Source organism: Fringilla coelebs, assembly GCF_963513975.1.
Source record: "Fringilla coelebs genome assembly, chromosome: Z".
Lineage (NCBI taxonomy): Eukaryota > Metazoa > Chordata > Aves > Passeriformes > Fringillidae > Fringilla > Fringilla coelebs.
The window spans coordinates 57,699,769-57,725,298 of NC_140031.1; the positions used below are offsets into that span (position 1 = coordinate 57,699,769).

A 25,530-nucleotide genomic window follows, 5' to 3' on the forward strand; every position below is an offset into this window, starting at 1 on the left:
CTTGGGTCACAAGAACCTCACATGATGAAGGGAGGAGTGGCTGGAAAGCTACCCAGCAGAAAGGGACCATGGGGTACTGGTCAATATCTGGCTAAACATGAGCCAGCAGGGAGCTCAGGTGGCCAAGAAGGACAGTGGAATCCTTGCCTGTATCAACAATAGTTTTGGACCAGGACTGTGGGACATGACTGTCCCTCTTGTACTGGACACTGGTGAGGCCCCACCTTGAATGCTGTGCCCAGATTTGTACACCTGAGATTGCACACCTAATGTAAGAAAGACATTGATGTGCTGGAGAGGTCCAGAAAAGGGCAATAGAGCTGGGGAGGGTTCTGGAGCATAAGTCTCATGAGGAGTGACTGACGGAGCTGGTATGTTTAGCCTGGAGAAAAGGAAACTACCTGAAAGGAGGTTGTAGCCAGGTGGGGGTCATTCTCTGATACCAGATAACAAGTGACAGGACAAGTGGAAACAAGTTGCACCAGGGAGGTTTAGATTGGATATTAGTAAACTTTTTTTCACTGAAAGAGTTGCCAAGCATTGAAAATGGCTGCCCAGAAGTCACCATCCTTGGAGGCATTTAAAAGACGCGTCAATGTGGCACTTGGTTTAGTGGTGGTCTTGGTAGTGCAAAGTTAACAGCTGGACTCAATGTTATTAAAACTGTTTTCCAATCTTAACAATTCTATGATTCTGTGGTTTACTTTTGCCTCATAGCTTTTACCTCTGTTGCCCTAAGGCTCAATTACAGATCTGGGAAATGTAAATGGATAGACAGGGCTCCCTTTTCTAATTCTTGGTGCTGAAGTGCTTGATGGTTTTCAGAGTGCTGGTGTCTGTGTACCAAGTCGTTTATGACCAGCCAAACTGCATTCTATACTATTTTGCATATTTTCATGAATAACCTGAAAGCCTCAAAAAACCCCAGTAACTTCTTGAAAGCAGAAACATAAGAAACCTTCTGGATATAGCTCTCTGATCGTACAGTGTGCTTATTATGCTGTATCATGCCTTGATTTACACTAACTCAACTCATCAAGTCCCATGCTTCCTTAGAGGGAGCCCAGCCCACAGATAACCCAGAAAACTCATATGCTTTTTGGTACAGTGGGATATCAGTTCCACTTACATTCAATCCTTTGTTTCGTTGAACCCCATAGCTACCATCAGTGACTCCTCCCTGAAGTGTCCTCAAAAGTGGTATTTATACATGGCAGCCACTCATATCTGGTTTATGTAATCCTACCAGGGATGAAATCAGAAGAACCCCATGCTTCTGGAACATTTAGGTAGCAAAATCTCACTTTGGACAGGCGCTGGGCAGTGTGATCCTTGGTGGCATGAACAGGGACTGCTTGCCCCCTGCCCCTGGTTGGCTGTGTTTATCTTCCCTTATTTATCGGCCATTTTAGAGTGTCTCGACTCAAGATTTTGTGGCACTCCTCCTCCTCCCATGTGGATACCAGCTGCCAGCACATACAGGAATGGCAGGAACATTATCTCACTGGTGCTGGCCAGAGAGAAGTCATACTACCAAAACTAAAATGAAATAAAATTCTTACAAGCTCCGTTGCTTGTAAGCATCTCTCCAGTGCTGTAAGCTGGTCTTGGTTTTGCTCTCCTCTCATCTGCCTAGGACTCTGCCAATGTTGCTTGTTCCCAAGCATGAAATCCAAAGCAAGTAGGGGTGGGAATAGCCAGGTCACCTGCCTGCCTTCACACTTCCCTCTCTCCCCAGGAGCACATTCTTTTTTAAATTTTTTTCTCCTCAGGAAGCACTGACTTGTAATTTCTAATGTTAATTTCACATAATTTCCCTTTAATATGATTTTCCTTCCTTCACCTAATTTATTCTCACAGGTGATTATAGCACTTCCCTGCAATAAACAAAATTAACTAATGAGCTGTTTGTCCCTTACCCTACATTGTTAACCAAGCTATTTAATAAAATCATACCAGCCATCTGGCCAAGCAATACCTGACTGGGCAGCCACCTCTTTTATCAACTTTCTATGTTCATATGATGGCAGATATTCAGTGCCAGGCACTTAGCAGCCATCTCACCAGTGTCTGCAGGGCTGACACAATTTTCCATATTTATTATAATCTTGTACTGACTAAGGCTGCAGCCCAGAAGAATGCTTAAACATGTTTTTAACTGCATAGGTGCAATTAAGTACCCTTAATGGTTGTACGACATTACCATATACTTAAGTGCTTTCTAAACTGCAGCTTTCTTGAGGTTTCCATTCTTGTCATACCACACAGCCTCCCATTTTGCCTCCCCTTCTTTTCCAGCATGGAGAAACCTCCCCTCACCTTTGGGAATTCCCCAAATGCCCCATGCTAGGTGAAATGGGTCTGAGTTGTGTCCAGGTTGTCCCTGGACACAGCTGTAAGACGGTCCCTGTTCAGCACGACCAGTAACCACTGCAGGCATTTCTGCCCCCATCCTACTTGCCAGGGATGGACTATGGTCCTTCCTGGGCTCCCGTGTCTGTTTCCTGGTGTTACTGCCTAGCTCCACTCTCTCCCTGTCCTGAGACAGGACAAGGTCCAACTCCGAGGCTTTGGTTTTTGCATGTTGTGAACCTACCTTTTCCTTGAAGAATTGTCTGCCTCCCCAGCTGAGCCAGGGATGAGCATGCAGCCTGGCTTTGGTGCTGTGCGTGGCTTGGAGGCTGTCAGTTGATATTGCACAAGAAGCAGCTGAGAGCAGCAATTCCTTAATAACTGAACAATGTTTGGGACCTGCTTACAATATCTCATGAGGTATTGTATGAAGAGATGTACTTCATTTATCCCTTTAAATAAGGCATGCGGTAGATGGGGTCTCTGCATATTGCTTGGACTCCTGTGTCCTGTGCACCAGCCTAGAACCCTGCTCACGACCTCACCTATGAAACTGTAGCTTCCTGGACAGAGCTGCACAAGGACAGGTGCAGAAATCAGTTGTGATTTCTCCACAACAGTGGAGCAGATGTCAGGGAAAAGGGCAACCGTAGGCTGCTGCTCTGCAGTCAGAGAAGGCAACAGCATCTTCTTCCCAGGTATTGCAAGCTGATCGGATGTCCCTCTACTCTGAGCCTTTGGTGTCTGCCTGGAAAATGTAGACACCCCTCCAGCAGCTGCAAGCATAACCTGTATCTGTAAAATGAAAAGCATGGCCAAGGAGTGCATGAGAAAGGGACGGCAAGGTAAGGCGAGGCAGCAGCAGCTGAAGGAATGCTTAGCTCTGTATGGCTGCCACTGTGTATTGCTGCCAGCCCTGCCTGCACTGGCAATTGCAGAGCTTCATTACCCTTCACACTGTGCCTCCCTCCCAGCCAGTGAGGCTGTTGGCTTCACATCCAATGAATCCTGGTGAATTCTGAGTGAGGCGGAAGAAATCATGCCACTCCCCACTGAGACGGAAGTACTACAGCCAGCCTATTGAAAACAAAGTGAAATAAATGGACTGTACTGAGGAAGCAGCTAGGAGGAGATAGGAAGGGAAGGCATGACTTAGAGGCAGCCAGGAAAGTCCTGGATTTGTTTGTGGGGTATAGGTGAGCTGGGATTGGTAACTGCTGTGATTGTTTGCCACCTGGTTGCATAATGACAGACTGATTTTCTGAGAGTGCTGGGATATAGCACAGCAAAATTGTCACCCAGGAGAGAAGAGCCTTCAGTGGAGATCCAGGGTCAGTCCTCACCAGGCTCTTGGCTTGCTATGTGGTGCAGGCCAGCAGTACCACAGTGACAACCTGTCTGAGCCCAGTGGTCTCCTTTTCTGGCCTTTGCCATGCATGCAGGCTCTGGGTCCAAACTGAACTGGTGCCAGTCTGGACTCGATGACTTTATCATAGCTTCAAAGTTTCTGGAGACAGAGAAAGAACTTGAGTTTTAAGGACAATCCGTTCAGCAGATGTTGGTTGCAAATAAAAATTTGAAGGAGGAAGATTTACATTCAGCAAAGATACTAGACTGGTAAGATTAAGGTTATTGCTGGTCCACTGAGCTAGCAATGAGGTGTGCAGATGACATCTGCAGAAGGGGTATCATTAGTAAAGATGATAATGATGCTTAAATCTCATCTGTTGTTTTAAAACTGCAGCACCTTGGGGGAGAAGGTGGGGCTCATCTGCCCATAAAATGGGAAGATTTGAAGTGACTTTCTTGTGGTGGCACAATCTGCCACTGGCTGGGAGAAACTCAAGTGTCCTCTCACCAGGCCATGCATGATACTTCTTACAGCACAAAGAAGTATGTGATCACGCTGGTCCATCTACAGGAGGGACATCTGGCATGAAGGACAAGCCTGTGCTGAAGAACCACGTCCATCAGCTTGTGAAGAGCACCAAGCTTTTGTAGTGCTCCAAGCTCAGCAGGGAGAGGTGGCAGCCTGCAGAGCTTGACATTGGCAGGCACTAGCAACATATCAGGCTAGAAAGCAAGGGTAATGGAAGTGCAGCCCTGCTCCTGGGAGAGGAGCTCATTGTAAATGTGATGGATATGTGAAGAAGTGCTCTGCATCATGTGCATGAATGGAAATAACCTCAGAGAAACAGATCAATAATGATACTGTATATTCCACCTGGCTTGCCTCTGGGGACTGCAATTCCTGTTTCTTGGTGCTGGAAATGTGTGGTCAGGGTGTGTTCTCCCAGAAAAGAATCTGCAGTGTGGTAAAAGCAGCAGGGATCCTTTCTGCAGTGAGGATCCAAACTGTTCCAAGACATTTCAGAGGTGCATAAACTGTTCCTGCTCTGGGATGCAAAGGAGATTTCTGGTCAGACTGTTAAAGTGTAAGGGTGACTCCTCATGTTAACAAGTGCTGGCACACACTAACCCTGTCAGTGCCCCAACATGAGATCAGAGTCAACACTCGAACGTTTCCCAGTGTACTTCCAAGCAGCGAGACATAGGTGTCAGTAGACTCCTTTCAGACTTTTAGCTTGTTCAAAGGTCACAACAAAGAGAACAGGGGCAGGGAAGGAGCCTGTTCTTACCACACATCCCTTTAAATAAGGCAGTTCTCTGTGTTTCCAGAGCATGCACAAGATCTAAATCCATGTGCACAGGCATCCCAGCTGTTCCCACTCAGGATTTTTACCCGTATTTCAAGTACTGCAAATTTCTATCTTTTTTATAAGATACACATTAAATTTCAAGCCTTCATTAACAACACTATCAGTAATCTCTCACCACCTTTTGAGTTGCTGGCTCAAGGGAATGCTTTTGATCACATCTTGCACTTCCAAGTCTCCACTTATGCCTGTGTATCCAAGCATTGACAGGTTTACAACATTATCTCCAAAACTTCACATTCTAAATCTTTTGCCTGTTATGCCATACATGCTCCTTGTTTGGAGGAGTGGTGTTTGAGTTAAAAAATTTTCTTCCTCTTACAATGATTCTTTACCTCATTTGTCCAGGAATATGGGCATTTCCGTACCTTTAAAAATTCCAGCACTGGTGCAGAATGAAAAAAATTTTATCTCCTTCAGTGGTGAGCGAAGCAGGTTTTAATCTGTCTCTTCATGCCAGTGGTAAATTTGGCCTTTACGAGTTTAAAAATATGCCCTAGCAGAAGAAAGGATTTGAAAAATGAGGTGCTAACTGCATTTTTATCTGCATATCAAATCTGGACTAATCCAACACAACCTCTTAAGTTTGCTGGCAATTGTTTTGTCTTTTTGCTTGAGTGGAGGTCAAGCAATTTTTGTAGTCTTTGCTATCAGATCCTAAAGATTAATAGGTTAATATCATTGTTGTGAGGGTTTACAAAAAGAATACCATGTTCCCTCTATATAGGTACTAAACAGGGTGCAACTTTATTTACAGTGTAAAGTGCATCACATGGAAGTCGTTTAAAACACACAACAAGCAGTGACATAAATGACAATACAGTACTGGGTAGGGAGGGGAAGATATTCCAGCAAGTACCAAAACATCATCAATAGCACTAATATGACAGCCTCTAGTTTCAGCTATTCTGTCCTAACACCACATCTCCTTACAAAATGTGTTGACTGGGTTGATCCCAGGACTCCATGTACAAGTCACTAGTGTGAAGCTGGGGTGCTAAAAGCTATTCTCCAGCCCTAAACTGTCCAGCAATGTCCTGCCAGATCTAAGCACTCTCCTCACCACTGCTATTCTGCTCTGGAGAGACCAGGACACAGTCAGAGGACACACCAGAGAAGCACACTGGAAAAGGGACACAAACATGAGAATGACATATAAATTAAGATCTACTTTTCTCACCTATGCACTTTTTCCCTTGAGAAGTCCTGTGTTGCTCACTGCAGCTTCCTGTCATTTGCTGTTAAGGCAGCAAGGAAGTCAAGGAACAAAGTGCCTACAAATGGTGGTGACTGTGTGCTGAAATGTGGACATTATTTACTGAACACTAACTTCAGTCAAAGCTGTAAACATCGATGGCTGTGGAGCTGGGAGACAGAAGATTTTTGCTACGTGCTAGCAGAGTCCATTAGAAAAAGAAGGTTGTGGGAGCTAAAACCACAACTCTTCAGCTGGTTGCAGCTCCCACTGGGAAGGAATCTACATTCACATTAATCTGATCCCCTAATGACTCCTATTCTTTACTATCTGTTTTTCTTTTAATTGGCTGAAAGCTCTTAATGGCTGACAACTTTGCTTGTTACTTTCTTCTCCATTTCTGGTCTGGGGCTAACAGCCATCAGTTATGTGTCAGTATTTACTAGAGCCCTGTTACTGTAACTGTGAGCTCATTTTGGTGTCCTATTACTTTCCTGTATCAGGGTTCATGCATAAAAGGAAGGTACATCCATAAAGTGGGGTGGGGCAGTTGTGCACACTCTTAATCTGGAGGGTAACTAAGCAGGAATAGAAAGCTACAGAAGGTAAAATTTATTTCTCTTTTTCTTTCCCAATGATAACTGCAAATGACTCTTTTTTGTTGTTATTGGGAAAAATGGAGCTTCTGATCAATGACTCTTGTTCTGACTCTAAGATCTTTTTTCATAGAACAGACCTTTTGCTAACTGATAACAGTTACCAAACATGTGACTTTGAAAGATGCATGTGATTTCTGTCTTGTACTTCCACCACCCTACTTAATCATAAATTTTAACATTTCATTCATCAGAGCATGACTTAATGGTGGCATTCACGTGTGTGTTTTCCTCAGACACAGTAGGACCACCAGTCTGAGAATGAGAAATCTGATAACATATATGCTCTCAGTATTTCTCAGTCAGCTGAGCATTTCTGCCTCTGTGTTTTCTCAACAGAGGCCTTTTCCAATTTTTTTGAGGATTCTGCGAAACAAAACCGAAACATTTTGGCAAGCAATAGCAAGCTTTCACTTGTAAACCTAAGCTGGTGCCTTCTCTCTCTATCTCAGGGGCAGTCAGATATTGGGACCCAATCCTAAGATATCAAAAACATTCACCTAGCAGACACGTATGAAGAGATGCACTTCATTTATATATGAAAGGGATGGTGGTGGATATGAAAGGCAGGTCGTGAGTCCCATGGCAAATGGAAAGTGCAAGTTTCAGAGATCCATCTGCTTCTTACTGCTGGGTCCTGGATTATTCAGCTTAGAGCTACATCTGAACAGCCTGTAGGTCGGAAAGCTTCAAAGGCTCTTGTTGGCTAGACTTAATCCATTCTTCTCTGAACGAGATGATGTTCCCTCATCTCTTTTACTAAGAAATCTCACGTAAAACTCATGCTGATGCCTCTCATTAAGTCGCTCTCCAATGAAGTTAATATCACATAAACTACACTACAGAATCTTCTTAAGCTCGCCAGAAACTGTGGTTACAATACAGACTTATCACATGCAGTAATAATTTTCATCAGCTGAAGTTCCAAGACAGGCCCAATGCAGAGTTTAGTGGCTCATTCAGCCTTGGGTAACACACTTTACTGTTGAGTTGCTGGACAGTAGTATGCTTTGGCAGCTTGTAAGCAAAATTGCCATATTCTGTTTAATCATGGCTGGCAGTATAGTACAGTTTAATTAGCTTACTTAATGTAAGAAATGGGAGGGACTTCACCTTAAACAACCACTCTCTCAGTGGATTGTAGGGATCTTTACATTTGTATGTGTATGTGTGTATGACACCTGTGTAGCAGCATATATTTGATAATACTTTTATAAATGAAAAATACAGAGGATTTCTTTAAAAATTGAAAGATGTATCACAAAATAAAGTACAAAACAAAAGAGCTGGGGAGGGGTGGGGGAAGGGAAACAATAGATTTGATTTACAATGCATTAGAATCCAAGCCCTGGTGCCTAGGCTGAAGAAAGATATCTGAATGTAGAATTGCTGCTCTGATGTTAAAAGGGATAGAATCCAGCCTTCCGTTTCCTGCATCAAAAAACCCAAACAAAATAAAAATCAGTGGTGTGCTGAACATAACAAAAAATCAACACTGAGACACAAGAGGAGGGGTCTGAAAGTATATCAAGGATTAGAATGCCAAAGCTCAAAGAGGCGGAGAGCATGGCCATGGGAAATAGAAATACCTAATATTTAATTTAAGTCATGGCTCATCACAGGGTAGTTTGGAACTAGTCTTATTCTGCATGCTGATAAAAACTTTGGGACCTTTCAGCTTCCCCTTATAAATCCACACCTTGCTAACCTCCAGCAGGGAATCTCTGCTATCATGTTATTTGCCTGTATTGTTTTAGAATTCCCAGGTATCATGTCCCATAAAGAGCCACAAGTAACTGAGGCCAAAACTTAACAAAATGTGAAACAAATATCAGAGCTTGTTTCTGTCTTCACTTCACCCACCCAGTTATGTTTGGGAAACATCCTCTTAAACAAATGTCCTTTCTGGAAGGGACAAGCTGCTAGACCCCTGCAGGGCTAATGACCCACCTTCTGTGCTCTGCTGCACAGAGCTATGGACTTGGACAAAAAAATCCAAAAAAAGAAGACGAGGATTGTCTGGTTTGGGAATAGCCTGAAACTTTTATTATGAGATAAACTCCACTATTTTTGGCTATTATGACTGCTGGATTTGGGCTTCTCTGCTACATGACCTAAATGGAAATGCTACCAGACTTCAGATGTATACCTTTCAGTCTAAAGCTGAAAAATACTGTTTGTTGGAAAGACATTTAAGTTGCTTCACAAAGGCACATATAATCACAGCTGACAAATGAACACTATTTGTTTTGGACAATGTGATTTCTCAGTCAAGCATCTCTTCTATAGCTTTACGATAAACTCTCTATCAGAGAGATAGGAAGGAATGTCTGTCACTATCTGCCCAGAAAGAAGAAAAGAAAAAATTACAATGTCACAGGCTTCATCTGTTCCCTGCAGAAAAATATTAATATTCATCTGGTTCTTATTTAGCTCTCCAGGATAATGGCCACTGTGTTCAGCAAGAGCAAGAGTGAGTATATACATTTTTTGCTATTATGGCCCTAGAGCTGCCAGGAGATTTGAACTTGGACTTGCGTCAGAGGCACCTTGTCGTACTCTTTAAATGATTAACATCACTCAATGCTGGGTGTAAGATGACTTATTTATGACAAACGTTGCATAACCCTAGTCTTAAACATGGGCCTAGCTGAGGTACATACAGTTCAAAATGAACACTAGTAAAGAGTAAGCCACCAAAATTTCCCAAAGAACATTTTGTATTACATGTCAAAACCCCACTTCCATTTACATAATGAAAAAGTCATTCTAAACATTGTGGGTTTGCCTGTCTGCTTACCTGTAAAGATAGAATTTTCTGAGTTTTCTACAAGTTTGGCAATAATTTTGCAGAGTACCCTCTAAGGTCTTTACATATTGCCCATAAAACTTGAGGCATCTAAAGGTTACCAATTTGCAGAATTTAGAGATTTGCAGAATCAAAATGTTAAAATTATTTGCTCATTCCTCATATTTAGAGTTCACTAGGGTGTGATTCAGTAGAGGTTCAGTAGAGTTCAGTCTAGCCCTGGGATGGTGCTCAGCAACACTTACCTAGAGCAGTCAGGTCCAGTCCAGGAAGAGGGACAGTAGCACCGATTTGGTCGTATGCACCTCCCACCATTTAAGCAAGGCAACTGGCAAACAGCTGCACACAAACACACAGAAATTTGCATTAATGACACATTCATAACAAGCTGATTTAGTAGCAGGACACTGAAAATCCATCTGCCTTATTCTGTTAAGAATGGGAAGGACAGCCTGAGAAGCATACGTCTGCTAAGTGTGATTTGACTCCTTCCACTACTTTTGCTGTCTGATGCATTGTATGAGCTGCCTGAAACAGTCAGTGTGTAATTTTATATTGCCTCAAAAATTCTGTTGTTCTTTGATTCCAATTAAGAAAACAAAGGAATGCAAACAGAAGTAGGAGCAAGAATTAGAAGAATCATGAGATGAACAGGAGAACAGGAATAAAATGTAGAATTTTTTTTTAAAAAGGCATGTGACAGCTTAACTTTAGCCAGGACAAACAGACACCAGACATGGAAAAAAAGTATAGAAAGAGATAGCATAGGCAGAGGAAGCTAGAGGTCAGAAAGCCTTGTTCAGATCAATAGCAAGCAAGGAGTAAGACTTCATGGAATGGCACCTGTATGGAGACATGGAAAGGAAGCAGAGAATGACAGTAAGATCCTGAAAGACGCTGGATAGCCCTAAGAAGTGAGACTAGGTGCAACAGGGCATTAGAAAAAAACACTTGTCTGCTGAGCCTGGCTGAACATGCTTTTGTGTGACAGTATAACTGAAGAGTATCATGTGACCAAACAAAAGTCAAAGTTTCAAGTCTTCCTATCAATTTTGAGATTGAAAGGTAAAGAACCACACAGTTTATAGAACCAATTTAGATATACACTTAATGAGGTCCTTCAAACACACACGTATTGCAGGAAAGACGTGAATACTTTAAGGCAGATAATGCTGCCATATGTAGAGATACTAATGAGAACAAAGTCTGGTTTTTATTTTTGCACGGAATACGCATCAGGAAGCAGTGATTATTATGGAATTACAGGAAATGGAAATGAGTAGTCACAGGAATGCAAAAAACCTACTCCAGTTCCTCTGGGCCAAACAAGAACAAACAATGGCAGGAGGCTATTGTGATAGACCATCCATATACAATTAAGTGCACCAAGTACATAATGTTGAAAATTACTTCTGATTTTGGAATGAAGCATATGACCAAAACATCTTTAGCTGTCACTGAAGTATTTCTCTATCACAGGAAAATGTCAATATCAATAGCTGAAACAACAAATGATTAAAAAAACTTCATAAGCAGTGTTTATGATGCAGATGCAGTTATTCACTCTAATTTTCCCTTTAGCTACTGATAAGCAAGTCAAGCCTGTACAGATTTGAATGGCTGGCCAAAAAGCCAAGAAGCCATCTATCCTCCTCAAGCACCTATTATAGCTGCAAAGCTTGTGAAATATGAGAGGAAATGATGCATTATGTGTTAGGCAAGAGTCCCTTCAAAATACAATAGTTCAGAGTTAAAATGTTCCCTCTGGTATTCCAGTCTTCTGCAGAAGGATTTGGTTTGCAGTGTATCGCACAGCTTATCCCCCAGATTCACTATTCTTATCAGTTAAACAAATACTATAAACATTCATTAACAGAGGAATGAATTCCTTCCCAGCTCACCCCATCAGGCACTTCAAAGTCTTGCATGAAGGCAAAACTAGGCTTTCATGTTAAGTTCCTATTAAAAATAATTAAAGACATACCTGGACAATAAAAATACAGTGAAGAAACTGAAATATATGTTTAAAAATAGCTAATATTTTTAAGTGTTTAAGATCTAACAATGATTGAAAGATGTTTCAGTAATCAGTCAGTTGCCGAGTTTTATTGTCTTTTCACAGGCAAAAGTCTTTCAGAACCTGGTGTTCATTCAGTTTTCATATGGAGCCCCATATTCTAAAGTCAGATTCAAATATTTTCCATAACTGCAGCCAACCTCATCTCATGCAAACGGACTGGTTAGGCCACAAACCTGGACACTAGAATCACTCCATTCCTACCCCTCACTATTTTTGTGTGCTCCATGACCTTCCCCTTTGGTTAGGTGCAATTAAGAGATCCAGTAAAAAGAAGTGCACATTGAATTTGCTCAAAGAACTTAGATGATACCTAATGTAAGGTACCCATGTACAATGTATCTGTTGAACTCAATCACCCTCAAATCCTTGCTTTGGTGAGCTCTCTGTCCTGATTCAGTACCCAGGCAATCAGTGGGCATCCACCAAACCAGACAGCTATGTGGTGGAAAACCTCTATAATATCTGCAGCGTGTTTGTGAATTTAATGATGACCTGAATTTCCTGAAGATGAAAATGAAAGTCATGCACATGGAATTGAGAAAAATAGTTTTATTCTTTTCCTTGGAAACCCTTTCTCCTTTACACTGCTTTTTGCAGAGAGTACTTCTGTGAATACTGTCTGTCCTTTTTGCGAGCAAGCTTTTCTGGGAGTTTTAAAGACTCATCAGGGAGGGACTAGTCTGAAGGTAGTTTACAGCTGGGAACAGCAAATCCCCCAGGAACATTATTTTAGGCCTGGGTTTTCCTGTTACAAGCTTAGGAGTTTTATGAGTCCCTAGAGAACTGTGCTAGGTATTGCTAGCAGAGTTCCAGAAAGTGAGAAAAAATGCAGGTGAGAAGTTTTACCCATATGGCAGCGTGATCCAGTCCATCCGAGGGGGCAGTCACATTGGTAAGGGGCCACACAGCGACCTCCGTTGAGACATGGCAGAATGCATATTGCTAAGGAGAAGAGAACCAGAGAAAATAATTATCTCCCATGAAAGCAAAGAATAGAGTGTGCAAGAGATGAACTTATGTTTAACTAGAAAACTCTACTGCCCCTTGAAGTGTTTGCACAGAGCATCAGCAGAGTTGAGCAGGACCTACCCACCAGGCATGAGCAGCACATACAACAACATGACAAAGAGTAGTGGCAAAGAAATGGACAGGCTGGAGCAATTGCTGGAGTCCTTCAGGTGCTTGTAGGCTCTGTGTTCAATGAGACAGGGCTGCTAGCATCTCACATATAATATCCACGGATACTGGCCACTTCTGTGATGGTGCTAACAAAACCAGTTCATGCTTTAATCACAAAAAACTGGACTGTTCATGAATTCTCTGGGCTTCCAGATGTAGCATCCAATACAACTTAATCTGTGCCTTGCCCATCGGGCAATTTGTCTAGGCCAGTGAAAGCATGCTGAGACAGGTGAGACTATAAGGCCCCTGGGGAAAGGCAGCTTGGATACAAGGCATTTTGGGTGGAAAAGGCTATGGCTGGAAGCTCTGGGGAAGACACAAAGCACATACCAAGCAGCTGATGACCTCTGGACAGAACAGCAATTGAGCTACACTGCTCCTGTGAGCAGATCTGCAAAATTCCCATGTGGTCATGCTTTAAGTATCTTCACAAAACTATCATCTCCACTATGCTAAGTGAACAAAGTACTTGAGCATACAAGCTCTAAGAAGAGCAAGAGTTGAGCTGGGTCTCAAATTTGGACCCTCAAGTGGCACTTCCAGTAGAGTTTAATACTGGAGGGTGGATGGGGGCTGCAGAAGACTGAGGTAGGGGTTCTTCTGCTGCTGCTGCACAGCAGAGGTCAAGCTGAGCAGGTGCAGTCATCTTTGATAAGAAAATATTTGTGAACTTCCATGGACCTCACAGGACTAACCTGTATCACCGGGAAATACTTTTCTTTATCATTAAACTTGTAGTACCCTGCAAGTTTTTTAGAATGGTCAGGACTCTCGAAAGAAGATGAAGCCTATATTTTTTGTGAAATGTACTGTGAACTACAAGGTGACTGAATTCGCTCAGTGGGCTTGCTGTGGCCTGATACTGAGAAGTCAGTGCTCAGTGCTAGCACTCAAAAATTCCTTGGGCTTACAGAACAGGCCCTCAACTTCAAAGAGTAAATCTGTTTTTCTGTTCAGTGCCGCACCTTGTTTGACAAGCAATGCAAAACTGGTGTTGCACTGACCAACTGTGGGAATTATTTTCCCCTTTTCTAACTATCTATACTAAGGTAAACAAACAAACAAACAAACAAAACCCTAGTGCCTCTACCGGCATAAAGTGCGACCTGCCTGGTCAGTTGCCAGTCTGAATTGGATGATGACTGAAATCACAAATGAAATGGCTGGTTCTGAAGAATGCTTCAAGTGTCATTACTGATGAAACTAATAAACTCAATTGTGGAATACCAAACACAATTTTGTCAGACACAGGGTGCAAGCCTCTTCTGCTGAGAGTGTGGGACTTACAGGACTAGGCTGCACATATGGCCTGGCTGATACTGCCAGGCACAGGGACAGAAAAAAAGGAGCTGTGTGAATATACCACATAGCTGGAGTTTCCATAAATGCAAAAAGAGAAAACTTGATGAAACTCTTGTTCCCATTCTGTATCTATCACTAATTGCCTTGGGCAACTGATACTGTCACAGAGAAGACTTGAAAGCTGCAGAGATAGATTCAGAGGACCATTTAAATACTTGAACAGTATTCTTTTTCAAGAACTAGATGAGAATGTGCACAATTTTTGTAGGTTTCCATGTATACTCAGAGTCAGGGGCAATGACTCAGATTTGGGGACAGTGACACTAGCCCTGCTGTAGATCATGGACACGCTAAAGCCTTACATCAGGGCCATATTGAATACTAAATACTAAATTAAGGCACTTCCCTTTTCTATCTGCATAGGCCTATGCCTTACTATGTGTACAGTAATAAGATTGCTCATGCAGCAGCTATGCCAGCCTGAAAGGGTTAAATCTCCCAAATTCCCTATGCTAAGACCACCATGAAGAGAAACATGGATCAAACTGGCATTCCAATGTCACCCAGGGAATCTGATTTGAGAGTCAGGCTCTTTTCAGTGAGAATAGATCCAGTTCTCTAATAATTTGGAGATCCATGACAGGAAAAACCAGTCTAGAACTTGTGATGCACAAGTACACAGGTCAGGAGGGACAGCATGGAAAATGTGGCACATTACATTATTTGAATAGGAACTCATGAGGTTCATAACCACAGACTGATAAAAATGGAAGTCAAGAAACTAATGCAGCCACCAGCAGAACACTCACGTCTCTCCTGTTCTAATCCCTGTTCATTCCCCAAAACTGTCAGGTATTGCTATTAGAAACAGACTTTGGAGACCTGAAACAAGGTGCTCTTCAACCGCAGCCAAAGAGCACCCAGAAACAAAATCACATCAATTTAAACAGTGCTTGTTTTCCTTTGAAGATGTAAGGGAACGGTTATTTTTCTAGAAACGAGCCAAGCATATACCTTTCTGTTCCCTTCCGTTTGTCAAGCAGAATATATCAATGATGTTTACGGCTTTATCTCTTGTGCCTCTTCTGGTTCACTGCAGTAAATTCATCTGTCTTACCCACAACACCCTCAGGATTACAGTCAGGGATGGTATACATACGCTCTTCGCAGAGACGGCCCATCCAGCCATCCGGACACGAGCAGGCGTTGGGTCGCTCGCAGACACCGCCGTTCTGGCACGGGAACCGGCAGACAGCTGGAAACACCGTGGTTTCATTACCAACTCTGGACACTGAATTAGGAGCCTAGTAACTCAGCATCTTGCACAGACCTTTGCAGTTGTAAAGCTCAGGGCAGAGCAAACAAATGCAGTGAGGTTCAGAAATATTGCCTGATTTTGATTTCAAGGGCTACATCGTCTTCTGGCTCTGTGTGTTTGATTAGGTACTGTAAGCAAGAGTATGGGAATCACTGAGATAATCAAAAGATTGTCCACAGAGAGAATGAAAATGTAGACATATTTATAGTTGAATAAATTATTTGGATAGTGTTTCAAGGCTGACAGTATCCTTTTTCTGATTTTCCCACTAACTTTCATAAAACAAAATGAAAATACCCATACAATACACCATAAAAACTATTACTCTCCTCACCCCTTCCTCCAGGCCTTCTAAATTGACTCTGGAATAGAATCAAGCTTTCTTCTAACCTTGGTATGAAACACCAAGATAATCTGGAATAACATACATTGTGTCTAAAGTAAGATTAACTGTGTGATAGAACAGGCAATTTTTACTGCACTATCATCCACCATAATGAGAAGTGACCAAAAAGGGTGCAGCAGTGGCACAGTAAGTGTTCATCTCTGGAACTCAAAGTGTGACTACAAACCTCACCTAGCATTCATGCTGACTGGTGCTCCTTAGCTTCCATTCCTATTAATAAGCACCTAATCCTAAAAGTGAGGAATTTGGAGAGGAGTCTATCATGCTGGGCCAATATGGTGCCTCGGCTGGACAGACTTTGGACTTTTCACTTCTATGACACTGTTCTATCTTGTTGTATGCATCCAGGGAAATTGGGACTACTTTAGAAAATCAGGTGAAAGCTTTGCACAAACATGTTATACTTAAAGGTCATTGGAGGAAGCACAATCTTTCTCATGCTGGTGCACATACCATACAGAGAAAATGAAAAATTGTGGCTTCAAGACAATATGACAGAACAAATAAGTAATCAGACTGACAGTAATCTCAGGAAACTCAATCTGAACTCCTAATTGCATCTGAACTGCTATTGTTAATTAGCTGTTAGGTGAGCAAAATATGCATTTAAGCTTTGAGTGTTTGTTAGCACTAAATACAAACAGTGGATTGGCACACTGAAACACTGTTCAGACCTGATCTCCTCATTGGAAAGAATGCAAATCTTTCCCTGAGAGAGACAAACCTGAGTCACTCCTGGAACTAAGCCAGGCCAAAATGCAAGCTACAGCTTGGAGTCTGTTGAAATGAGGCCAAAGCTCTGCCATGTTATTTTTCAGTCTCAAGAGCCTTCCCATCAAGTGTCAGCTCCTAATGAGAATGGGAAGAGACCTCTGAAAGGTTAACATAATTTACAATATTTTAACAGCGTTTTTGAAAATTTTTGTTGTAAAAATATCTATTACTACACAGACAGCCTGTCTCTGGGTGTTGACTAAAGCAGAATAGTGTGCCAAACAGGTTTCTTTTCTGCAATGGAAGAACCATTTAAGGCTTTATGTGATCTACACCACTTAAACAATATTCCACAAATGTGTCATGGGATGTGACATAAAAGATTCATGTATAAATGATATCCCACATTAAATTCAAAGCCCATGAAATGAGGTCTCTGAAATATTCTTCCTCTCTGTTAATGTAGAAGATGCAGATATTTCATGAGTTATAAAAATTGCTTTGGATGGCAACTCCATGCTACTCAGCAATCAGATGTCAGGTAGAGATAGGCTTTTCCTGGGTTTCTGCCCAGGATCACAACCAGGGTCCTGGTTGTGAAACTGAATGAGAATCCCTAGGTGTGCACTTGGTATACACCAATTTAGGCAAGCAAAGACTACTTGTCTGTAGCTGTGAGGATTATTCTTATCAACAGACAAAACTAGAAAAATGATGGGGACTGGGAGTTAAGCTGAGATCTCTTTTTTTTTTTTTTTTTGTCTATTGTAAAAGCAAGCAAATGCAGTCCTGATGTGCTGGGGAGAGAATAGAAATGAAAAATTGTGACTTTACTTAATGGTAGCAAATCTCACATCCATGGTATCAATCTTTTGACATTCCCTTGTAAATTTATCTACACAGGACACAAAAGCATTACACTGCTGCAAGTCAAATGTGTCAGAATAGGAAAAATAAATTCTGTTATCTGTTTTCAGCATTGCAAAATGCTTCCTTGTGGTTGCAAGTGAACAATTTCCTCAGGCCCCAGCTTCCCTCTCATAATGTTCTTATTTGCTGATGGGGTACAAACTTTCTTGTTGACAGCATGGACCACATACAATCAGCAAGATGTGAAGAGGGCAAACAGACAAGAGCTTTAGAACACTTCAGAAAGAAGAAACTGGAGTCAGGTAAGCTGTGTGCATCTGTGCAGCCTAACAAGTCCTGCAGATATTTACAATCAGCAGATCCAGGCTAATACTTCTCACCCCTGAAACTCAGATCAGAATCTGGCCAGCAATCTCTAACCAGTGGTGATTCAGGCAAGTGCAGCTGTGGTGAGAGCTCTTCCAAAGAAGTCTGCTTTTTAATTACAATATTTACATTAACAAACCTGTTCAACTGGGACAGAACGTTTCAAGCAGGTTTAAAACACATTAATAATCAACTCACAGAGCCATAAACAAGAAATGCAGCATGAGTCATTACAAAGAGTGCTTTCATGTAGTTTCTGATGTAGACCACAAAGGCTTGGGTCCTGTAGGACTTTTGTTAGGAAAATCACTCACATGAATTATAAAGCAGTTTTGAAAGATCACTTTGACATGTGTCATGAAAATGCAGGACAGTCCTCTCAGAAACATCTTTAGTTCTTTTAAAGTGCCCTTTTAGAAAAGAGGAGGGAAATTGTTATTCCCCTCCCTTAATACACAGGTTATTCTGCTTTGTTTTCCACCTTCATCATGTCTCCACCTCTTCACTGCATTTATTTGGAAATAATTTTCCCTAATACTTATTCCTCTGAACAGTCCCAGTAGATATTTTAGTGTTGCAAACAGAATGTTTGACAGTGCTTTGCAGATCAGCCCTTGTTGGTTCCTGGTGACCAGTGGCATGAACATTTCTTACCAGAAAATTGCATCCCTTGGCATAAAGGAGTTCTTTGTAACTAATAAATATTAAATAACAATAAAAAGTAAAGCTGGTGATATTAAAAGGACAGTTGAACAATCCAAAGTGCTACAACTGGAAGAGATAACATCAAAATAATTTTGCTACTGAATTCTAGCTTAGGTAAAATAGCTATTATGCAGAGATCCCTTGAGTTCTGTAGCCATCACAGTTTAGAAATACAAACTTTTTAGAAACAGCCTGGTGGTTTGGGAGTGTAAATTTCCAACAGGACTTTTGGATACGTCATGACAACTGAAGTAACTCAGTTGCTTTTCCTTCAAATTTTCTCTACTTGGCTGCGTGATGGGTAGCTGTTCATGCCAGTGGCAAGCCATGGTCACAAACCCAAGACAAACCTGTTTCTCAGGAGAAGCTACTCTAGTCCTGAAATATTCAGGAGTTGCAAGCCTTCTTCTTTTGTTCTGGTTCTCCTCAAAAGGCTCTACTGATCCGTGATTTTCAGGCAAGATGTTATAACTATCAGATACAGGAATTTAGGTGAGTGCCTGCTTTCACAGAGTAGGGTAACTCAACTTATTTAGGTATCAGCATTCATAATATTTTGCTGTCAGAATTCATATAAAAAAACTGATGAGGGGTCCATGATTTGGTTGGCTTAGCACAGTACAGAATCCTCTATCTCCAAATGGCTTCTGACCTAAACAGAAACTCTCTGAGGAAGGAAGAACTGCTGCTTATATTTTGACATGGGGAGCTGAGACTTGCAGGAGAGGCTGACCTGACAGTTCTGATAATGACTCCAATGCCCCCAGGTGAGTGTCCTCGAAATTTTCTTCTTCCGTGTGAAGAGGAATGGGGCTGCTTGTGGCTGGCCACTGCTGTGTTGTAAGGTTATCTGCTTTCTAAATAGAATACCTAAAGCTCAATTTGTCATGGTGGCTGTTCCACAGTCTGAATAAGGCTTCAGGGTGTAGCTAACTCCCTGCTCCACAGCTACCCAGCAGCAGAGGGCAAGCCAAGCTTCTGACGTGGGAATGGCAGATTACAAGATCTCTTCCACCAAAGCCCTACGACCCTGAACTCTTTGGCTGTGCCTCATCCATGGCTTTAAGTTTGTATTTGAATATACTTATACATGTTTTTTATTGTTGAGTTTGTTTTCTCTTCAGTTTTTTGTTTCCCCCATTTTCTGTTAAAAACTTTTTATTTATTTGAATCTTCTAAACGGAAGATGTAACTCTTGGCTTTAAAAAAGTGAATGTTTTATCTCAACAGACCAAGAAATAACAAATACCTGCTGATATGCCAAGTGTAGAAAGCCTGGTATGTTGTTAAATCTGTGAATTTTCTAGAGTGCTCAGTGTGTATTATTTAGTGAGCTATATCAATCTACCTGTTATTGCAAATTGAATTTCAGGACCTGCCACACTTTAAATATAGTGAGGGACTAAGAACCCATTTGTTCTATTTTGCTTTCTGCAGTGTTCAGTTTTTGACTGTGAAAAACTGACTGGCAATGCTTATCTGAAACAGGTCAGCTTGTCAGGAAGATGACTAGTTCTGTCATTTTCTTGCAAAAGATGTCAGGAGAAAAGATCCTAGATCGGGGATACAACATTGTAGCAAAAGAAACTGTAAGACTAGCTACAACTAAGGAAAAAAAATATGGAAGCCTTCTCTTTAAATTGGAAATAAAGCAATAACCTGGAATTAAATTCCCTTAGTGAAAGTATGACTGCACTAAAACTAGCAAAAATTTCACTTTCATTTTTATCGCACCTAGGATGACACCTCTGTGTTTATGGCAAGTTAAGCTATCATTCTGTTAGTAAAAAATACTTACCTTTGCAGGTAGGTGGTGTTGTCCATGTTCCATTTTCCAAGCAAATACTCCGCAGGGGGCCCTCCAGCATGTACCCACTGTAGCATGAATAGGTGATCATGTCTCCATACTGATAGAAGCTACCACGAACCAGAGCATTCTCTACATGTGCTGGGGGACCGCAAGATATCTCTAAACAAAAGAAACCGTGCAGATGTTGGTGGCTGCAGAGCCTACATGACACAGGTTTTAACCCTGGAGACAGTGCTGTTGGAGGGAGGTGTCACAGACACACCTCGGTGGTAAATCAGCAATGGAGTCCAAGGATCTCGACAAACTTAAGAAGTGGGCTCGTGACAATCCCATGATGTTCAACAAATCCAAGTGCAAAGTGCTGCACTCAGGTCAGGGCAATATCAAACATGAGTACAGGCCGGGAGAAGTCACTGAGAGCAACCCTGAGAAGGGCTTGGGGGTTCTTTATGGTGGGAGGCTGGACATGAGCCAACAGCTGCATTTTTGGATGCAGCCCTGAAATCCACTGGTATCCTGGGCTGCATCAAAAGAAGTGCGACCAGCAGGGTGAGAGAGGGGATTATCTCACTCTCTTCTGCCCTTGTGAGACCCCATCTGGAGTGCTGCATCCATCTCTGGGGTCCTCAGCACAAGGAAGAGTGGGTCCAGAGAAGGGACACAAAAATTATCAGAAGGAAGGACTATTTCTCCTATCCAGACAGGTAAAGAGAGCTGGGGTTATTCAGCATGGATCCAGGAGAAAGCTTCAGGGAGACCTCATTGCAGCTTTCCTGTTTCTTAAGGGGTCTTATTAAGAGGAGGTAGGGAAGATAGAGACAGAACAAGAGGCAATAGTTTTAAACTGAAAGAAGGCACCTTTACTTTAGATATTACAAAGAAATTCTTTACCCAGACAGTGGTGAGGTGCTGGAATAGGCTGCCCAAGGAAGCTGTGGATGCCCCATACCTGCAAGTATTCAAGGCCAGGTTGGATGGGACCCTGAGCAACCTGATTTAATGAATGGCATCCCTACCCATGGCAGAGGGGTTGGAACTAGATGATCTTAAATGTCTTTTCCAACCCAACCCAATCTGTGATCCCATGAGTCTAAACAGTATTGTTTGCAAGAAGTCAAAAAGCTTTCCAACTTGCTTGCAAAAGGACACTGCCTTCTGTCAGTGTCAATAAATACAATAAAAGGCAGCCCTCTTTCTGCAACTGTCTCATCACCCATGACCTCATGGGAACCATTCTTAGGGTATTTAGGGTATCCAACAACCAACCCAGCTCCAGGGCTTGCAAAAGGTAAATTAAGAGTATACATTTACAGAAGAGCCTAGTAAATAGTAGGACGAATACTGTTGAAGCACCATCCACATAGATGTATTCTGAATCTTTCTTAAGGAACAACCCTGTTAGAAAGAAAGAAGACACAGCTCTTCTCTAGAGCTTCTTAGAGCCTTCTGGAGAGTACCAATCCCTGTGGAACAGTGTGTCTTGTACTTACTTTCACACTTAGCTGTGGCTGGAGTCCAGGTCTCATCAGCATTGCAGGTGATCACAGACTGCCCTTTCAGCTGGTAGCCTTCCCTGCACCTGATGGATACATTCTGGCCAACATGAAAATCCACCTCTGACAGAAGGGCATTCTCTGGGATTATGAAAGGTACAGGACAAGGGTTTGCTGTTCAAAGTAAGGGCGTGAGAGAAGAGAAGGGAAGAGAAAGAGATGGAAGGAAGAGAGACCACTTTAGAATAGTTTCTGCAAATTTCAACACAAAACGCGTGGGAAGAAATGCATGCTGTATGTGAGCCCAATTTGTAATTTGATTTGAAATGATGAGATTTGGGTCATAAAATAATAATTTAAAAATTTCTAATTCACTGCTGTCACATGGCTTGCTACCATGTTCTGCTGATGCCAGGAGAGGGCACACTAAGGATTTTAGTGAGAAATATCCTACTTGTTCCTGTGAAACCATTCTCTCTTGTCCTTCCTGTTTACCATAACCTTTCTAAAAAAGACAACCAGACCTATCCTAATTCATGTTTGGAGGGGCTGGACCAATAAAGAGCAGCAAAAATTCAGATGTAGAGACTTACTGTGACATTCATTAGAGTTTGGAATCTCTCTAATTTTATTTATTGCTGGCTGTAAGCTTGCTGGGCTATTTTTGCATGGTCTATTGATCTTATCACCTAGGTGGAAAATATTGGCTCTATATAAAGAGCAGAGATTTATGTCAATTTCTTGATACAAAAATGAATAAATACTTTGTAATAAAAAATTAAATGTCTAAATTAACAATCCTAAGACTACACTAGGTCTTAAAATTAGTTACAGACCTATAGCAACAAGAAAGGCTATTGTGGGTGTGTGGGTACAGTGCACATGTACATAACACACTATTTCACAGAACTGCAGAAGAATTTATACAGCCATTAAGTCCAGTTTGCTTCTCCAAGCAGGGCTAGCTAGGTCAGAAGTTGCTCTGGAACCTGATCAGAAATTTGAGTTAAATTTGAGTAACTCTGTGGATGGAGATTTCATGTCCTCTCTGGGTTTCTGTTCCTCTGTTTGACTCTGTTGATGGTGAAAAGTTTCTTCAAAAACTTCACTGGAGCTTCCTTTATTGCAACTAGTGCGCATTGCATTTCACTCTACCACTGTGCAACTCTGAGAAGAATCTGGTACTTTTTCCTTTGAGACCTGTCAATATGTCACTTGTGGACAACAATAAAGTCTCCCTTTCGCCTTCTCCTCCAAATGATTCTCTCACCTGCTTCTACTATATATCAAGTGTTTGATTATAATAACTCCATTTTATGTCATCTTTACAACTAGAGGGATCTATACAGAAGACAGCTTGTTCTCTTACTGTCAACAAAAATGCACTCAGAGAAATTAATGCTTTAACTGGTGTTGGTAACTGCCCCTGTTGTTTCTCTGTGAAATCTTTTCCATTACAAAGCAAACACACACGTTTACAGAGAGGCAAGGGATTACTCCATCTTCCATCTCTTGTGCACTCTGCTGCTGGTTCTCCTTCCAAGCTGTATCCCCTTTCACAGAGATACGTTACTGTACTGCCAACTGTATTGTTTTCATAAATTGCTTTCCCATTCAGCAAGGAAACTGGAATTTTGCATCTGGTCTCTGCAAAGGAAGGGGTCTTATTAATTCAGCTTGATATTTAGTCCTGGACTTCAAACATTTCCTGAATTAATAACACAATATGTTAAAAGTCACCACAGACTTATAAATCATGACAACCATTGATTCAGTAAGCCTGGGAAGGAAATGTAACCAGCCTAGAAAAGAAGCTTCTCCTGGTGAGGGAGAAAAGCCCCAACAAAATGGGGAAGTGAGGGCACATTTATGACTTCAGACTGGGGCCAGTAGGGCAGAAAGATGGAAATCATTCTTTCTTGCCACTGATAGGTTCTCCAGAAACCCCACATTACAGAATTTTTCGAAAGAAACTCAGTCTCTGGATTATATGATACCCAGGCTAAAGGGGGGAGCTATTGCTTATCCCAGATTGGAATGTTCCAGGACATGAAACCAATCCGTTACCTTCACAAAATGGCAAGGGCTTACTCCAGCTCCCATTGGCAAGACATGTGATATTCTGGGGCCCAACAAGATGGTATCCAGAGCTGCACACAAAGGTTACATTACTTCTGTATGTGCTTCCAGTAGAAATGGCCTCTGCTTTTTCAATGGAGGGATGAAGCCCACAAGTAATTTCTAGGAGAGAAGAAAACTCTTGGGTTTTATACACAATGAAGACTATTCTTTCTATGAGTCACACACCATCCCATACCTCTGTTCTCACCCTGAATTAATGGAAAGACAGCAGGAAAGAAGCTGTGAGCTGTTACGTGGAGAATTGTTATATAATTCGTTTCCTGCCCTTTCTCCTGGGGTTCACACTGCAGACACCTCAAAGTCTGTCTAAATGTATTTGATGGTGTTATAAGATATGAGGCATGTTCAAACCAACAGAGGATCCAGAATATTTCTTCTGTGCATGCCTGAAACTGCATTTTCCAACTCCTATGTGCTCCTACAGTGGAAGACGATCTCAAAATGTGCTCAAGAATAATGACAGTAGTTAAGAAGAATCTTGTCCCCTTCCCACACTGTGGAGACCAAGTAAATTCATCAAAGGTGAGAGAGAAGAATGCAAGGCATAGAACTATGACAGCAGCAAGAAAATATGGAAAACTATTTATTGGTAAAGACTATGAATATTTGCATTTTATTAATAAGCTGTATGACATAAGTTATAAATCCTTCTTCCTCGGCTCCCTCAATTAGTTATTTTCTTGATAGCCAAGATTTGATCCTAGGAGCACAGCTGTGGTATCCAGTGGCCAGGATATACTTGCTTTGGCATGGCAGGGGTGAACATGTCCAAGGCTCTGCACAGCATGATTCAAGGCAAGTCAGATACAGCAGGCCACATTCCTACCCTACTGACCTCAGCATGACTCTCTCTACGTTTATGCCACTTCAGTGTGCCAAAAGGAGATTGCTTCTGATTAGAGAGGTACGGCTGGCTTTTCCTCTGGCTCCTCCTCTTACAGACCCTTTGCTGGAGGGAAAGACAGGGAGGAAGCCAGACAAAACACTCTCCTCCTGCCCTAGCTTTCCTGGACATTACATGGCTCTGCTTGCTACTTACGTATGCATGTAGGGGCGGAAGGGCTCCACTTTCTGTCAACGTGGCAAATCCTTCTGCTTGGGCCCTGTAGCTCAAAGCCAGGGTCACAGCTGTAAAAAACTTCACTGCCAAACAGGAACTCCTCTCCCTGAACAGATCCATTTTCTATCATGTCTGGGGGTCCACATGATATTCCTGTAATGTAAGCAATACTTTCCAATTAAACAAAACATAAATGGTTTGTCCTGTTCATAGCTCCTCTACAGGTTTTACTCTGAGAAACAGGAAAGAACACAGCAGTTATCTGGCCATTGCCAGCAATTTGTCCCTGAGTAGCAGAGCAGAATCATACTTGGTCCTTCCACTTCATGCTAAAAGTAAAAAATTTGTTGTGA

General features: G+C 41.9%; 1 protein-coding gene across 1 annotated transcript in view; it reads right to left on the reverse strand.

The window, feature by feature from the left end:
• Positions 1 to 5,802: 5,802 nt before the first annotated feature.
• SVEP1 (sushi, von Willebrand factor type A, EGF and pentraxin domain containing 1) overlaps positions 5,803 to 25,530 on the reverse strand; it is a gene marked incomplete at its 5' end in the record, with an annotated part of 117,384 nt that continues 97,656 nt past the window's right edge. Inside the window, 9 exons of the mRNA XM_084225053.1 lie at positions 5,803 to 8,351; positions 9,975 to 10,068; positions 12,656 to 12,751; positions 15,453 to 15,548; positions 20,471 to 20,641; positions 21,973 to 22,149; positions 23,449 to 23,622; positions 24,043 to 24,216; positions 25,157 to 25,330. Of these exons, the coding sequence (XP_084081179.1) occupies positions 8,321 to 8,351; positions 9,975 to 10,068; positions 12,656 to 12,751; positions 15,453 to 15,548; positions 20,471 to 20,641; positions 21,973 to 22,149; positions 23,449 to 23,622; positions 24,043 to 24,216; positions 25,157 to 25,330 (1,187 nt within the window). The 3' untranslated portion in view covers positions 5,803 to 8,320. The remainder of the gene's footprint in view (positions 8,352 to 9,974; positions 10,069 to 12,655; positions 12,752 to 15,452; positions 15,549 to 20,470; positions 20,642 to 21,972; positions 22,150 to 23,448; positions 23,623 to 24,042; positions 24,217 to 25,156; positions 25,331 to 25,530) is intronic.